The 18526-nt window shown below is 39.5% G+C and overlaps 3 protein-coding genes across 3 annotated transcripts in view; 2 read left to right on the top strand and 1 right to left on the bottom strand.

The window, feature by feature from the left end:
* The first annotated feature begins 2102 nt into the window (after positions 1 to 2102).
* Positions 2103 to 2657, top strand: LOC109217073. The gene has a single exon (XM_019381302.1). The coding sequence runs from the start codon at positions 2103 to 2105 to the stop codon at positions 2655 to 2657; it is 555 nt and encodes a 184-aa protein (XP_019236847.1).
* Positions 2658 to 5748: 3091 nt separating this feature from the next.
* On the top strand, positions 5749 to 6596 carry LOC109217072 (uncharacterized mitochondrial protein AtMg00810-like). Its single transcript, XM_019381301.1, has 2 exons — positions 5749 to 6253; positions 6454 to 6596. Exons 1-2 carry the CDS (start codon positions 5749 to 5751, stop codon positions 6594 to 6596), a joined length of 648 nt encoding a protein of 215 aa, XP_019236846.1.
* A 1427-nt stretch (positions 6597 to 8023) lies between these two features.
* The window catches only part of LOC109217071, a 15514-nt gene continuing 5011 nt past the window's right edge, over positions 8024 to 18526 (bottom strand). Inside the window, exons 2-8 of the mRNA XM_019381300.1 lie at positions 13353 to 13396; positions 13205 to 13278; positions 12045 to 12171; positions 11935 to 11943; positions 10576 to 10869; positions 10387 to 10488; positions 8024 to 8500 (exon numbers count right to left, since the gene is read on the bottom strand). Coding sequence (XP_019236845.1) covers positions 8024 to 8500; positions 10387 to 10488; positions 10576 to 10869; positions 11935 to 11943; positions 12045 to 12171; positions 13205 to 13278; positions 13353 to 13396 — 1127 coding nt within the window. The remainder of the gene's footprint in view (positions 8501 to 10386; positions 10489 to 10575; positions 10870 to 11934; positions 11944 to 12044; positions 12172 to 13204; positions 13279 to 13352; positions 13397 to 18526) is intronic.

The following is an 18526-nucleotide window of genomic DNA, read 5'->3' as shown; positions in this document are numbered from 1 at the left end:
CAAAACAATGTGTACGAGATCTTGCTTTGGCTCCATACATTCAGTATTTCTAATCTACCGACCTCGACTAATTCAGATTCACGTTGCGTAGAAGCTTACAAAAAGTGAAAATCCTTCCAATCGGAACTTTCTCTATTTTCAAGGCTTAAAATTTGACACCTTTAATTAATTAAAGAAACTCCGTTCATCCTATCACACTCTTTGATAATTGTATGTGTACCAGTGAAGAATAGAGTGAGAAGATGGAGCGAAAATAAATTTCGACTAATCAAACTAACAAATCAATTAAGAATATCACCATCTTTTTGTTTTAAAATAATATTACTGATGATTGAATCAACTTGTGCACATCTATTCTGTCGTTACTATACCTGCTCTGGTTTCTCCTATGTAGGGATAGCAAATGGTGCGGGGCGAGGCAAACCCACGCACACCCGCGAAGACTCTAACCCGCCCCGCCCCGCCCCGTAAAACAAAATTTGCTGTTTTTAACTGCCACGTCCCGCCCCGCGAAAACCCGCCCCGCCCATTTTACAGAAGACAAATATGTTTAACTGAAGAATAATAATATATTCAGGCCATAATGAAATGGTTCCAACTGAAAAAGACAAAAACAATTCTGCGAACTCCTTCAGCACCTTCCAAGTTGTTTACTTTGTCAAACTAATATAAGATATTAAATATTCCTACTTACTACATCATCTCTGAAAACAATACAGAAAATAAAATAAACTGGGGTATTACATATTTTCTTTTTTAATTTGTGAAGATATAGGACTTGAACAAAAAAAAAATTATGCAGAAAAAGGAAAAGGAAAAATGCTTGTAAATTACAATCCTATATACGGTTTTAGTTCAAAAAATAAAAATCTTGACCCGCGCCCCGCCCCGCCCCGCATTAATTCTTTAAAAAGAAATTAGAACCCGCCCCCCCGCCCCGCCCCCGCAAACGCTGTAACCCACCCGACCCGCGAATGCTGAAAACCGCCCCGCCCCGCCCCCGCACCGCCCCATTGCCATCCCTACTCCTATGATCACAATTCACAAGTACCGGGTACAAGAATGTCGCTATCATACTTACTCCAGCAAGAAATACCTCAAACACAATTATGCCTAGACGTGGTATATCACTTGGTCCATGCATGACCGGACGGCAGTCACCAAATTAATAGAAAAGCCAAAGTTTAGAGATCATAGAATATATTACTAACATAAGTCCATAGGTCTAAAGTTTTATGAGTGGAAAAAGTCTGATGTCATAATAGAATATATGCTTTGAAGTGGTCTAACACTTCGCCTCATGTGTCAAGATTATATTATACTAGTACACATCATATCATGTTACATATATTACATAATTCTAAGTTATATTACAAGAAACTAATATTGGAGAGATCCTTCTCTATTAGTGCTTTGAGAATAAAAGTATCAAAGTCACCAAATTCTTATATAGATATATAATAGAGAAAATCCGTGCGTGCTAAGTATAAGTTTATATTCAAACACTTAAATACAAAAAATAAAATGAGGACTTTGGAATTTACACAGTGAACAATTCAAGTATTGAGATTAGTTATTAGTTACACACTGTATTAGTAGGGGGCTACACATTGTATTGTATTTATTTCTTTCCTTTGATAGTTAGCTTCGTTAGTTAGTTTTGTTGGTAGATATTAGAGGTTAATAGATGTTAGCTATTGTTAGTTAGTGTACAGCTGTTGCCAGCTGTCAAGTGAGTGGGCAAGACAAGTCACGTGTACATATAGGGTCTTTGGACATTCTCTGTAAGGTGAATATTCAATTTCACATTTTCCCAAGTCAGGCTTCTCGAAGCTTCTCACTTCTCTCCTCTCTCTCAGTTGAACTACGGATCCTTCCGCCATTAGAGCTCATCTGAGCTCAATCTTATCTCTGTCGTTTACAATATTGTCATGGTATCAGAGCGGAGGTTCTAATCCCTAGCTCAATTTCGTTTCTCTTTGATCCGGAAAGACCTAATTTTAGTGTTGTTTCAGTTAAGATCTGAGGTTAGCCCTAAAGTTGAGATCGGCCTTGAAATTCAGTAATTGAGGTTCTTCTACACACACACATCGATTAAAGTCATGGCGATTGAAGAAAACACTTCAAACTCCACCAATCCGCTGCTCGATTCAACTAATCCGCTTTACATGCATCCATCCGAAAACGCAGGTTCCATGCTTGTACTAGTAGTTTTTGATAGATCGGGATACAGATCATGGAGACGTGGAGTGCTTAGGGCTCTTTCTATGAAGAACAAAGTAGGCTTCATAAATTGTAAATGTGGGAAACCAGACTCAAAGGATCCTGCATTCGATCAATGGGAACGATGTGATAATGTAGTGACTTCGTGGATTTTTAATTCTCTATCGAAGGACTTAGCAGATAGCATGCAGTATGTAAACGATGCCAAAGAACTTTGGGAAGAATTGGAGGACAGGTATGATCAAACCAATGGGGCAAAATTGTATCAACTGCAGAAAGAAATCAATGATTTGAACCAAGGAACACTCGACATTACTGGATACTACACTAAAATGAAGAAGCTATGGGAAGAGTTGAATACCCTGAATGCCCATGCTCAATGCAAATGCCAGTGCACGTGTTGTGCCAAGGCGAGTATGCATAAGGCTGAATAGGATAGGAGGTTGATTCAATTTTTGATGGGATTAAATGAAGTTTACACTGTTGTTAGGGGAAGCATTCTGATAATGAACCCCTTACCTTCCCTAGCACAAGCTTTTGCCATTCTCATCCAAGAGGAGAAACAAAGGGAGATGAAGCCAAACAATTAATCGATGGTTGATTCTAGCGCCTTGAGTGTGAATAGGGCAGCAACCAACAATTTTAGAACCACTTATGGTCAACAAGGTAATGGATCTGGAGGGAGTTCCTACTCAAACTATAACCAGTCAGGTGGGACTGGAGGCAATGGCTTCAGAGGAAATTACCCTACAAATAGGCCACGACCAGTCTGTGATTATTGCAAGAAGCCAGGACACACCAAAGATAGGTGCTACAAACTCCATGGTTATCCACAAGACCCTAAGTTCAATAAGGGAAAGCGAGTAGCTGCAAATGTGTTTGGAGATTGTGGTGACAGGGTCACAGGCGTAGGAGATGGGGAAAGGCCACAGACTCAAGAAGAAGGACGAGTGATGAAGAACTTGACTAAAGAGCAGTATAATCAACTAATCAGTATTCTGGAGAATTTTCAGACTAGAAGCACAGAAGACAATTCTGAAATGAAGGCTGGAGTAGTAAATTTTGCAGGTATTTCAGCTTGTTCTACTTCTTCTGATTCTAGTGTTCCTTCATATGAATGTTTTAAACCAAATGCTAACTCTTGGATACTAGATCCGGGGCCACAAATCACATGACATACAACAAATCCATTCTAACTAATATCAAAACCTTAGTCTACCCTTTCCTAGTCACACTGCCTAATGGATATAAAGTGAAGGTGACACTAGTAGGTGATGTGGTTTTAAGTCCTAAATTCATCCTCAAAAGAGTTCTTTTTGCACCCAGTTTCAAGTTCAACCTAATATCTATCCATTGTTTGACAATTCAGTTTGATTGCTTTGTTATCTTTACCAAGTTTTCATGTATTCTTCTGCAGGCCCCTTCACAGAAGAGGCCTATGGAGATTGGTAAGGCTTCTGATGGCCTATACTATCACATTTCAGAACTCTGCAAGAATGTTTCATCTACTCTAACCCCTACTCGAGTTTCATCTAGTGTACCAGATAAGAATAATGCACACTCTCATTCACATCTTGTTCCTTACATTGCATCTAGTTTACCTGTTTCATATCATACTTGTAATAAGAAGTGTGTTGACTCACATAAACATTCCAGTGTTGATACTTCATCTTCAAGTAGTAAAGAAAATGTTCCTAAGTCAAATGTATCTACCTCTGTCTCTACTTTTACATCTACATCTGATGAAAACATGGTTGAACTTTTGTGGCACAATAGACTAGGACATGTTCCGTTTGCCAAAATGAAGGGGATCAATGAGATACCTGTCAGATTTATACCTACACAACCTTTCCTTTGCCCTATATGCCCAATGGCCAGACAAGGTAGACTACCTTTTCCAGAAAGAATCACTCTTACAGCTAAAATCTTTGAAATATTACATGTTGATTTATGGGGACCATATCACATTGCAACTCATGATAGACACAAGTATTTCATCACCTTTGTAGATGATTACAGCAGGTGCACATGGACACATATGTTGAGTTGCAAGAGCAATACTCTACAAATCATAAAAGCTTTCTTTGCTATGGTGAAAACTCAATTTGACACCTCTGTCAAAACTATAAGGACAGACAATGGGACTGAATTCATTAATTTGGAAACCACCTCTTTCTTTCAATCCTAGGGAGTCACTCACCAAAGAACCTGTCCATACACACCCCAACAAAATGGGATAGTGGAGAGAAAACATAAGTACTTACTGGAGGCAGCAAGGGCACTATTGTATCAATCAAAGCTACCCTTACAGTATTGGGGAGAATGCATTCTTACCTCCACTTACATAATAAACATACTACCTTCTTCTTCTCTCAAAGGCAAATGCGCTCTTGAACTACTCTATATGAAAAAACCCTCATATTCACACCTCAAGAGTTTTGGTTGTATGTGCTTCCCTACTACACTTAAGACTCATAAGGACAAATTTGAAGCTAGAACTCTGCCTCATGTGTTTGTGGGTACCCCTTTGGGACAAAGGGCTACAAAGTGTTATATTTAGTCACAAAAAGGATCCATGTTTCAAGAGATGTAGTTTACCATGACGATGTCTTTCCCTTCACCTTGCTCTCTAAGTCAAACAAAGTTTTTCCTTGATTTCCTCAAGTCAATACAGACTTAGCTTGTGACTTCTTTCCACCCAGAGAAATAGTTTCAAATCCGTCAAACCAACATCACAATGTAGTGTCACCTGAACCTTCACATAGGCAGTTTTCACCACAGTCCAGCTCTAACATGACACAGTTCATAGAGTCCAACCATAGTGAACAGATGTCACCTATCAATGAATACCAAGAATCTCCACCTAATATAAATAGTCCAAGTGTTACAAGTCAACAGGAACGCCTTTTAGGCCCAACACAAACTAGACCCTCTAGAACACACAAAATTCCTACATACTTAAAGGACTATAACTATTCTCTCCCTAAGCTACATGACCTACAGAATCAATCCTCACCATCGTCTGATCTCTCAAGTGACAGCAATTCTTCTCTTTCCTTTGCCACTTATGTACCTAAGGCACAATATATCTCTCTTAATGTGTTAAATTCTGACAGTCAGCAATTGGTAAGAAATATTTCACATGAATGTGAACCTGTTTCTTTTGAAGAGGCAGTTGTAAGCCCTGCATGGCAGTCAGCCATGAATCTAGAGTTTGAGGCCTTGATGGCAAACAATACATGGAGTCTTGTACCATTACCAGTTGGTAAAAGTGCAATAGGGTGTAAATGGGTGTATAAAATAAAATACAAGTCTGATGGTAGTATTGAGAGGTTTAAAGCTAGATTAGTGGTAAAAGGATACACACAAAAAACAGGGATAGATTACACAGAAACATTCTCTCTTGTTGTAAAAATGACAGCTGTGAGAGCACTAATAGGAAATGATGTGAAGAAAGGTTGGCAGATGTTTTAATTAGATGTCAACAATGCCTTCCTTCATGGAGATCTCCATGAGGAAGTGTACATGGAGGTGCCTCAGGGGCTAGCAGTGGATAAGCCAGGTTTAGTATGCAAATTGAACAAGTCTCTATATGGACTCAAGCAAGCAAGCAGGCAATGGTATGAGAAATTAGCTGCAGCTTTATGCTCCAAAGAATACACACACTCACTGTTAGACTACTCCTTGTTTCACAAAAAGAAGAGACCCTTAGTGGTGTTTGTAGCTGTATATGTAGATGATGTTATTGTAACAGGAACTCACCAGGAGGAGATTGATTCTTTGAAAAGTTTCCTGCATGAAACTTTCAAGATAAAAGACTTAGGGAGGTTACACTACTTCTTAGGAATGGAAGTGCTTTACAAAGAAGATGGAGAGTTAATATCTCAAAGGAAGTTCACTGTAGATCTGTTGAAAGAGTTTGAATGCACCCAATATTCCAGCCTAACATCACCTCTTGATCCTTCTACAAAGCTAAAGGCAAATGAAAGTCCTTTGTTGATTGACCCCTCCAACTACAGAAAACTAGTAGGTAAGATGAACTTCTTGACAAATACAAGACTTGACATATCCTACAGTGTCCACCACCTCAATCAATACATGCAGTCACCTAGAGAAAGTCATCTGAAAGCTGCATATCATGTCTTGAGATATCTAAAGGGTGACCCAATTGCCTGGGGATCTTCTTCTCCAACAGCAAGGATTATGGAATAAGAGCCTTTTGTGACTCAGATTGGGCAGCATGCCCTGAAACTAGAAAGTCAGTCAGTGGCTACATTGTGCTACTTGGAAACAGTCCCATCAGCTGGAAATCAAAGAAACAGTCCACCATCTCTTTGTCTTCAGCTGAAGCAGAATATAGAGCAGCTAGATAGATTGTGGGTGAGCTAGTTTGGTTGGTTACACTCCTTGAAGAGCTAACTGTGTCCATGAATCATCCCATTCCAGTGTTTTTGTGACAGCTAAGCAGCTTTGCAAATAGCCAGAAATCCAGTGTTTCATGAGCGCACAAAACACATAGAAGTTGGTTGCCATTTTGTTAGAAACAAGTTGCAAGAGGGATTGATCTCCTTACACCACGTTTCTACCACTGAGCAGCTCGCAGACATCATCACTAAGTCCTTAACTGGGATCAAACATTCAGATCTACTCAGCAAGTAGGCAGCGTATTCCTCCCTTCCAACTTGAGGGGGGGTATTGAGATTAGTTATTAGTTAAACACTGTATTAGTAGTTACACATTGTATTGTATTTATTTCTTTCCTTTGATAGTTAGCTTTGTTAGTTAGTTTTGTTGGTAGATATTAGAGGTTAATAGCTGTTAGCTGTTGTTAGTTAGTGTATAGCTGTTGCCAGCTGTCAAGTGAGTGGGCAAGACAAGTCACGTGTACATATAGGGTCTTTGGACATTCTCTGTAAGGTGAATATTCAATTTCACATTTTCCCAAGTCATGCTTCTCGAAGCTTCTCACTTCTCTCCTCTCTCTCAGTTGAACTACTGATCCTTTCGCCATTAGAGCTCGTCTGAGCTCAATCTTATCTCTGTCGTTTACAATTTTCACTACAAAAAAAAACCCCAATTACCAACAAAAAAAATTGTTGGTAAACTGATCAAATTGGTTGGCAATTTGAGTTACTAACAGATTACCAACGGATATTGATCCGTTGCTAAAAGGTTCGATGGTAAATTTTACCAACCAGTTTGAATTTGTTGGTAAAATTACCAACTAAAAATCAGTTAGTAAACACCAAATAAATTTGTTGGTAATTTTTGAATCTTGAGTCCAAGATTTTCGTTGGTAAATTTACTAACCAAAATTCGGTTGGAAGTTTGTTAGTAACTTTACTAACAGATAGAAAATGAATTAGTAAACTTGGTTTTTCATTATTTAAATTGTGTATGTAAATTGTTGGTAAATATAGTAACAAGAAAATTTTCGGTTGTATTCCGTTAGCAACTATACTAATGGACACCAACTTGGTTGATAAATCCGATAGTATATTTTTAAAAGTACATTGGCAATCGGTTGGTAATTTTATCTATGGAAAAGTTCTGTTTAAGAAATTGTTGGTAATTTACAAGTAAATTTCAAATTCGTTAGCAAATATGGTTATTTATTTTTAAAATTTACGTTAGTAATTTGTCGTAAAGTTTACTAATAAATTGTAAATGTGTTACCAACTATTACAAATATTAAATAAAACAAAAAACCTACTAGAACTTTATAAATAATAATAACATCTACCATGAAGTTGAAAGCAGAATCCAAGATGTGTCTAACATAAAAGAAGCTAAAATAAATCTAAATCGTGTCATTTGACGACGAGTCATGTCTACGAGAAGGCGGTTTAGGTAAGCCACCTATGAGGACCGACAGACGATTTTGGAGTAGTTGATCAACTTGCTCACGCACCTCTTGTTGCATTTCGTGTCTCATTTCTTCACGCAGTTCTTCTCGCATTTCTTCTCTCATTTCTTGTCTAATCTCTTCTCTGATATCTGATCTCATCTCATGCTTTATCTCTTCCTTAATTTCTTGCAATAGATGCCCGACACATTCATTCACCCGAGCATTAATGTCTATATCTTGAAGTGGAGATATCGAACTAGAGGATGCACCAACATGCCCATAGAAAGGAGCTTGAGAACCAAGACCATAAATGCGTGTCTTCTTAACACCGACTTCCTCCAAATAAATTTGTAAGTAATCAACTTCAGGAGGCTCACTGGACCCATCTTCAGGCTGAGACGCAGATGCAATTTTAGACATTATGGCATCCTGAACAAAAAAATGATATAAACTCTATAATAATAACTTTTGAAAGAGAAAACATCAAGAACAGAGTCATAAAGGCAACAAAATTGAAAACTCAAATGTCAATAACAACACCTTAAAGACAATTGTTTTGATGTACACGATAATTTTTCCCTACAAATTGCATTACTTGTTCGTCATTAATTTGTTATACTTTTAGATAAAGAAGTAATAATTTTCAACAGTGACATGTTATACAACTTATATGTGCAGATTTATAATTCATCTGGGAGTTTCCTAGAGAAGGATGGCTTAAATTGAATAGTGATGGTGCTACGAGAGGGAACCCAGGCAAGAGTTCAATTGGTTATTGTATACGAGATGCATTAGAGGATATTATTTATGTACATGGGCAGGAGATTCATGAAACTACAAACACAGAAGCAGAGGCAGTAGCTATCCTTCATGCACTAAGGTATTGTAAAGCTCAGTTGCTATCTCCTATTTGGGTGCAAACAGATTCTATGCTATTGAAAAATGTCATTGAAGGAAGGTGGAGTACACCATGGGGAATTGTAGAGCATGTGGAGGAAATAAGGAAGTTGTTATAGGAGTGTAACGCTATCATAACACATATGTATCGCGGAGACAACAAACTGGCTGATAACTTAGCTAATAATGCTCTTGATGTAAGTCCTATGGAGTGTGATTCTTTTGCACAACTGGACAGTAAAGGAAAAGGATTGTGAATAACGATAAACTTCAATGCCCATACTTAAGGATAAGATGTTGCAAGAGATTGAAAGGGGAGGAGAAGGTGAACACAATGGAGGGGGGAGATAACCATACATACCTGCCTTGTTCAAATCCTTAGGAAGGAGAACATGGTGGGTCTTGTTTATATTAACATTGTGTTCTTTTTTGCAGGGAAAACTATTGTATCCATGCCTTACCATTTTATACCATTTCATTGGGTAATATTAGCACTTGATACTCACTCCCATGAAACGAGTATCGGATAGTAGGCATAAGCATGGAACCATGGTGTAAATAAAAAATACTTAGGACTATCTGTGCTCTCAATCTCAGAGGCATATGCTCAGAATACACAATCATGTCCAAACCGCTATGTTTCTGTCATTTTTTCATAAAGAAAAGAGGGACTCACATTTACTGCATCTTAGAGGAAAGCCACTGCCCAGTTCTTTGGCCACGCTCCTGACTGACTTTGGAAGCTACATTTGGAGGGATCTCAGAAGGGCATATGCACTGTATTACATATGTATAGTTTCCCAGGATGTGATTCATGGGAATAATACATTGATATTATACTGGGCATGGCTAAATTCTAGGAAGGTACACTATATAATCATAAAGGAAACTCATTGTGCTATAGACCTGGACAACTCGAAGTTTCAAATGTGGGAGGTGATTAACAAGATATTTACAAAATATGGGGAGTTAACAAAATACATGAAAGGATGCAATGAATATCAAGATAAGTTTCAACAAATCAACAAGGAATCACACAAAAGCACGAATATCGTGTGAACTGAAGGATGTACTGTTTTCATTTCGATTAGTGCTCAAAGTTTGTGCCGCGCTATCAAGCCAAATAATGAAGATGTCAATAAATTATTTAAAGAGCTACAAGGATCTGCCCAGCTCTTGGAAGATGGCGAATCAAATTTGGAGACAGTGGGTGCTCATGCGATTTATATCCATATGGCTAGTGTATATTATATTTTGTTTATACTGTTATAGGTTACAGGTTTCCACATTTCTTAGTTCAAATTATAAGACCAATTTTGATCACTCACTCAAAATTGGTAATAGGAGATATGTAATCACCAAGATAGGTGCTTTACTTTTACGTGCCAAAAAATGATAGCCAAGCTATAGTAACTTACGTATGTGCTCTTAGATTTCTGGTCCACAAACTCCTTGTTCGCCTTGACATGTGTCTTCTTTAGAAGCTCATGTGGATGAGCTGGTCTTCCTAGTTCTTTAGCCTAAAATTGAAAATCAAGTTCACTATATTAATATATAATCACTAGCTTTGGAGATATTCTAACTTGGCTAAAGAAAAATGAATATACCAGTAGTCTTGCATGTTCTCGGTGAGCTCTGGAGCCTCCTGTATGGCATGAGGGACCAGACCCTTCACCACCTTTTTCACTTAGTCGATTCCTTGAGCATTGCACAGACTTGGCTTTAAAAGCCTCAGTCTCCCAGTGAGGCTTCCAGCTCTCCCAAATAGATACTGGAATAAGTTTGCGCTTCTTCTCACAAGCTCTTGCTTCAGATAACATACCCTTGTATGGTTCTGCACATTTGCTCATAAACTTATCCTTTATGGCACCTTCAATTGCAGTGTCCCATTGAAATCGTTTCTGTTTGAGAAGATCAAATGAAAAATAACACAAGATATTGATAACAACAACAACAACTTACCCAGTATAGTAGATCCTCGGCTCAAGAAAGATAAAGGGAACTCCAAATATTATCGATCTTATTTGGAAAAAAAAAGAATAGCTCCAAATATCTAAAAGGAATGAGAAGGATCTTCTAGCCTAGCTAAAGAAAAAAAATATTGATCTAAAAATCAAGTTAAAAACAGAGATCACCAACTAAATACTAAGAAAAAACTGTGATCCCTCAAGATAGCAAAAACCTTTGCCAGACACAATTATTATCAACATATGGGACCAAAAGTTTATGCTTATTCTGTCTTTATTGTTGTGGTCATTATAAATTTCCCTAGTTCTTCTCGGACACTGGTGCCGCAGGACATAGCAGTCCTAGAATTGCTCTGTCAAGGTACTTGATAAATGACGATGCTTGCACCATAACCTATACAATTCAACATATGTATATTCCGGAAGTTGAAGGAAATGTGAGATCTTAAAATAATTCATGCAATAGCTACTTCATGTCATTTGTACATTTGGCAGAAAGGGAAACTAACTAGCATAATATTAAGGTATTAAGTTTTCTATTTTTCATCCTTTTATCTTGCATTACTGATGTGTAGGTATTTATAGCAGCATAAAAGTACTAAAACTAAGAAGTCTTGGACGTTATAAAAACTGTTATACATAAGGATTATGATTATTTTTCCCTAATTATGCAACAAAAATAAAATATTGCAATGAGAGGAATTCAAGTATCGTGAAATTCTGATAAATGTATCACATATGTACTCAGAAGAAGGATATTCTAAAGAAAAAAGCACAAATATGACAAACTATAAGGACTTAATCATGATTACAAGGTTTCTCAAAGATGTAAGAGATGGATAACGGTCTACTTCCGATAGAATTAATAGCAGTAGATGAAATGTGGGAGAATCATGATAACGTGAATGAGCTATTAATCAAATCAGAGACTACTAACTAGATTTTGTTTGGCTACCCACCCTAGTATTAATCAAATCAGAGATGTCAGAAGCCCCAAACCAGTATTTTCTGGAATGTGCACAGAACAGATGAAACACAAGATTGATACAGCAGAAATTTAAAATGTACAAAGTCCATTATTAAAATGATAATTAGTAATATAACTTTACCTTAAACTCTTCCCAATAGAAATCTTTTGTCTCTGGTGTAACAGACTTCCAATTATGTCCTTCATGATCCAGTTTCTCCTTGAAGATTTTTGTGATAAACCGAGCGACCTGATTAGCCGGGTCCAGACTTGAGTAAATAAGAAACAAATTATTTATTACTCCATTTCATTTAAAGATTTCATATTCTTTCAAGAAGCATTTGAGAAATAACGTGAATTACTTAGGCGATGCTTAATAATCATCAAAAGGGACATTCTTCTGCCCATCTTCTTACGAACCAATTTATATTTTTTGTGTGAAGTGCAAGTAATATCTTTATTTTACACAATTACTGCAGTAAATGAGTTGTTACCTCCTAATTAGAGTTACTATGAAGGAATTAAGATTTTGGTAAGCATCGAAGACCACATTAATGCACTCATATAGGAAAATCATGTACATTATTCCAAAAGTTTTCCTAATAAGACCAAGTCTTACTTTATATAAAATAAAATAGAAAAGCTTTCCTCTATAAGACGATTCCATGAGCATATTCATCTAGAGTCATTGTCTAGTCATACTGAAAAAGATAAGAACTTTCCTGCTTTCTCTATAGCATCCTGCTGTTAGAGTAGAAAATCAAATGACATGTTCATTTGAAGTGCTTGTTCTACGTACCATATTAAAAAGATTTCGCTAACTGACATATTATAACAAATTGTGCCTCAACATGTCTGTCCCTATAGTCTAAATATGTATATATCTTTTTAGATGTTAAACAATCAGGTATGACTTCACATAACTTCACAAATATGCACTGATACACACCAGATAATGTCACGACCCGGATTTCCCACCGTCGGGAGTCGTGATGGCGCCTACTATTAGGAGTTAGACAAGCCATTTAATTATTAACCTTTTAGGCAAACATCGACAATATTAAGGCAATGAGACATTTAATATAAAAGCGGAAGTTTTAAATATGAATAAACTGAAAACAAGTGCGGAAATTCAATTACAACCTCTACCCAAGACCAGAGTCACTAACTCACGAACATCTATAGAAACTGCTAAACACAAGGTACTGAATAAAAACAACAATACTGTTGTTCGGTGCAAAGGATAACAAACGAATTGACATAGGATAGAAAGCTCGGGCCATGGGACGTCAACAAGGCTACCTCGAAATCTCTCGGACTGAATTCCAGCTCCCAATCAAACTACTTGCTGTCCAAAGCTGCTTCCGCTCCGTGATCTTGCAATAAAGATGCACAGAGTGAGCAATCAGCACAACCGACCCATGCTGCCTGGTAAAGTGCCTAGCCTAACCTCGGCGAAGTAGTGACGAGGCAGGACCAGACTACCCGATAAACCTGTGCAGATATATATTTACAAGTAACAACAAATAATAGCGGAAAGTAAGCAACTTAAAGCGAGAGTGGGGAACATGCTTATGGGGAAGCAGATAAAAGAATATCAGGAATACAAGAGAAACTACATCTGATTTCTTTCTAACACAGAATAAAAGGGAACAAAACCACTTTCACTGATTTCAATTTTCCTATCATCGCAGGCGTCACCGATCCCATTTCTTACATCACCGTGGTAGGCGTACCACACGCTCCCATGTAACAATAAATATACGTGGTCGTCTGCCCACACTTCCCATTTCATAATAACTCGTGGTTGGCGTGCCACACTAATCCCCTTCATCAATATTCGTGGTCGGCGTGCCACACGATCCCATTTCATAATATCTCGTGGTCGCGTGGTCGGCGTGCCACACGATCCCATTTCATAATATCTCCGTGTCCGGCGTGCCACACGATCCCCTTCATAATATCTCGTGGTCGCGTGCACACGATCCCATTTCATAATATCTCGTGGCCGCGGTGCCACACGATCCCATTTCATAATTTCATAATACATATAATCTTTCTAGAGGAGGCCCATTAAGGGAATTCAACAACATAACGATTAACCCGGCAAGGTACAACTAACAACCAAATATCCTGGCAAGGGAGAATACATATAACGCTTAAATCCGGCAAGGGAGCATCAACAATAATAGACTAGCGTCCCGGCAAGGGAGATCCAGCTATAACCAAACTCATTCAATTTCTACTTAACACAATTAAATCAATATCCTGGCAAGGGGGAAACATTATAACCGCACTGGTCCCAACATCTAATTGGCCACAACTATATAAATCATCCAGTTAACGACCCTATCTACACAACTATATCAAACTTGTTACTCAACACTAACTACCTCAGCTATACAACACTATTTCAACACTTAACTACCCTCACTATAACTAACTTATGACAAACATTTTACCTCAGCTATAACTATAGTCATCGCTCAACGCAAGGAAGCATTAACTAAGCGTCTGTAATACTCAATTAAGAACACAGTACAAGGGAACCACAACTCAACAATAGCCCGCCAAGGGGGGGGGGGCAACATGATGGTCTCTTCTCTTTCTCACTTTTACTTCACAATTCTCTTCACAACTCGAGCCAATGCTCTAGAGGTTCAATTATCACTTATACTTTCGCAATTCGTTCTACAACTGGAGCCAACGCTCCTCAACATTCATAAGCCACGATTCCTTCCACAACTTTGCACAAGAAATAGAAATACTCGCCAAGGCATGAATAATACAACGAAGTCATGAAAATCACAATATAGGACTCACGGTCATGCTACACACCAATGTGTAGATACTCGTCACCATGCCTATACATCGTACTCGACAATTGGCAAGTAGCAAATAAGACTCAACTCCTATTCCCTCAAGCTAAGGTTAGACCAAACACTTACCTCAAATGCTCCAAACTCAAATCAAGCCTCTAGTATAGCTTTACCCTTCGAATTCACCACCAAACCGCCCGAATCTAGTCACAAATTACTTGAATGTATCAACAAATGCTAATCGAATCAATTTGAATGCATGAAAATGAATTTCCCAAAGTTTTACTCAAAAATTCCCAAAACGCCCCCGGGACCACGTGGTCAAAATCCAAGGTTCGAACCAAAACCCGGTTACCCATTCCCCCACGAGTTCATATCTATGATTAGTTTTGAAATCGGACCTCAAATTGAGGTCCAAATCCCCAATTTTAAGAAAACCTAAGTTCTACCCAAAATCCCGCCCATTTTCACCCATGAAAATCCTTGATTTTAAGATGAAAACATGTTTAATGATGTTAAAGATTGAAGAAGTTAAGTAAAAATTGACTTACAAATTATTTGGAGAAGATAAGTTTCTTGGAAAATCGCCTATGGAGTGTTTGAGTTTGAAAGGATGAAGAAATGGGTTGAAAATTCGTCTAAGTATGAAAAATGCAGGCCTCAGATGTGGGAAATGCGAACATGGGTTCGCAATTGCGAACCCAGCAGGTCTGGGAATTGCGAGATTTTTGTTCGCATTTGCGAACTCTAAAGAATGCTGGGAAGTTCGCATTTGCGAAAACTACGTCGCATTTGCGAAGGCCCAATATCGCATTTGCGAACAATTGTTCGCATTTGCGAAGACTGGGCTCATAGGCAGGCATCGCATTTGCGATGAGTTTCTTCGCATTTGCGATGATTGCTGCCTCAAGTGGAAGATCGCATTTGCAATGAGAAGCTCGCAATTGCGAGTTCGCATTTGCGAATGCTGGCTTCGCAAATGCGAAGCCTGCAGAACTGAAAGATACCAGCTTTTCAAAGGTTCAAAATGCAACTCGACATCTATCCAAAACTCACCCGAGCCCTCGGAGCTCCAAACCAATTATGCACACTACCTCAAAACATCCTACGGACTTATTCGTGCGATCGAATCGCCAAAATAACATCATATACATCGAATCAAGCCTCAAAACTCATGTTTTTCTTTGAAATGTTCATAAAGCATCAAATTTCCATTTCGAGTCCGAAACACGTCAAACAACGTCCGTTTTCAACAAAATTTTACAGAAAGCGCTTAAACCATATATAAGAATTGTACCGGGCGTCGGAACCAAAATACGAGCTCGATACAACAGTCTTTTAATCAATTTTCATTTCCAATTTCCTTAATAATTTTAGAAAAACAATTTCACAGAAAAATTCATTTCTCGAGCTCTAGACCTCGAAATTCGACTCCGGGCATATGCCCGAGTCCCATATTTTCCTACGGACCCTCCGGGACCGTCAAATCACGAGTCCGGGTCCATTTACTCAAATGTTGACCAAAGTCAACTTTAATCATATTAATATCAACATTCATAAATTTTTACACATAATTCATATTTAAGCTTTTCGGCTATGCGCCCGGACTGCGCACGCAAATTGAGGCAAGTAAAAATAAGGTTTTCAAGGCCTCGGAAGCACGGAATGAAATTGAAAACGGGTGATGACCCTTTGGGTCGTCACATTCTCCACCTCTAAAATAACTGTTCGTCCTCGAACGAACAAAAGAAAGAAGTACCTGAGTCGGGAAATAGATGGGGATAACGGCTCCGCATATCAGACTCGGACTCCCAGGTTGATGCCTCAGGAGGCTGACCTCTCCACTGAACTCGCACTGAAGGAAAACTCTTCGACCTCAACTGTCGAACCTGCCGGTCTAGAATAGCTACCGGCTCCTCCTCATAAGACAGATCCTGGTCCAACTGGATAGTGCTGAAATCTAACACGTGGGCTGGATCGCCGTGATACCTCCGAAGCATGGACACATGAAACACTGGATGCACGGCTGACAAGCTAGGCGGCAAGGCAAGTATATAAGCCACCTCTCCCACTCGATCGAGGATCTCAAAGGGACCAATGAACCTAGGGCTAAGCTTGCCCTTCTTCCAAAATCTCATCACGCCCTTCATGGTCGACACTCGAAGCAAGACCCGCTCACCAACAATGAAAGCTACATCCTGAACCTTACGATCTGCATAACTCTTTTGCCGCGACTGAGCCGAACGAAGCCTGTCCTGAATGATCTTGACCTTATCCAAGGCCTCCTGAACTAAATCTGTACCCAATAACCGAGCCTCTCCCAGCTCAAACCATCCCACTGGAGACCGACATCGCCTACCATACAACGCCTCATATGGATCCATCTAGATGCTGGACTGATAGCTGTTGTTGTAGGCGAACTCTGCTAAAGGCAAAAACTGGTCCCACGAACCTCCAAAATCAATGACACAGGCTCGGAGCATATCCTCCAATATCTGAATAGCCCTCTCGGAGTGGCCGTCCGTCTGAGGGTGGAACGCTGTGCTCAATTGAACCTGTGTGCCCAACTCCTCTGAACTGCTCTCCTGAAGCGCGAGGTAAACTGCGTACCCCGGTCCAAAATGATAGATACCGGCACACCATGAAGGCGAACAATCTCCCGGATATAAATCTCAGCTAACCTCTCGGATGAATAGGAGACTGCCACAGGAATGAAATGTGCTGACTTGGTCAGCCTATCAACAATAACCCATATCGCATCGAACTTCTTCCGAGTTAACGGAAGTACGGTAACGAAATTCATGGTAATCCTTTCCCACTTCCACTCGGGAAGCTCAATCCTCTAAAATAGTCCACCAGGCCTCTGATGCTCGTACTTAACCTGCTGACAGTTCAAACATCGTGCCACATATGCAACAATATCCTTCTTCATCCTACGCCACCAATAATGCTGCCGCAAGTCCTGATACATCTTTGCGGCGCCCGAGTGAATAGAGTACCGAGAACTATGGGCCTCCGCTAAGATCAACTCTCGAATCCCATCGACATTGGGCACACAAACTCGCCCCTGCAATCTCAAAACACCATCGCTATCTAAGGTCACCTTCGTGGCACCTCCATGATGCATCGTGTCTCTCAGGACACACAAATGGGGATCATCAAACTGCCGATCACGGATACGCTCCAATAATGAGGGACGAGCGACCGTGCAAGCCAACACTCTGCTAGGCTCAGAAATATCCAATCTCACAAATCGATTGGCCAAGGCCTGAATAACCAAAGCAAGCGGTCTCTGGCTGACCGGAATATAAGCTAGACTACCCATGCTGGCGGACTTCCTACTCAATGCATCGGCCACCACATTGGCTCTCCCCGGGTGATACAAAATAGCAACATCATAATCTTTCAATAACTCCAACCATCTCCTCTGCCTCAAATTCAACTCCTTTTGCTTGAACAAGTACTGAAAACTCTTGTGATCAGTGTACACCTCACACGGTAATGCCTCCAAATCTTAAAAGCATGAACAATGGCTGCCAACTCTAGATCATGAACCGGATAATTCTTCTCGTGGATCTTCAACTGCCTCGAAGCATAGGCAATGACTCTGCCATCCTGCATCAATACTGCACCAAGCCCAATACGGGAAGCATCACATAAACTGTATAAGGCCCTGAGCCGTGTGGGCAAAAATCAATACCGGTGCCGTAGTCAGAGCCGTCTTGAGATTCTGAAAGCTCGCCTCACACTCATCCGACCATCTGAACTGGGCACCCTTCTGGGTCAACCTGATCATCGGGGCTGC

The sequence above is a fragment of the Nicotiana attenuata genome, unplaced genomic scaffold, assembly GCF_001879085.1.
Source record: "Nicotiana attenuata strain UT unplaced genomic scaffold, NIATTr2, whole genome shotgun sequence".
NCBI lineage: Eukaryota > Viridiplantae > Streptophyta > Magnoliopsida > Solanales > Solanaceae > Nicotiana > Nicotiana attenuata.
The sequence above is the reverse complement of the archived record's forward strand: the minus strand, read 5'-3'. Positions and strand labels throughout refer to the sequence as shown.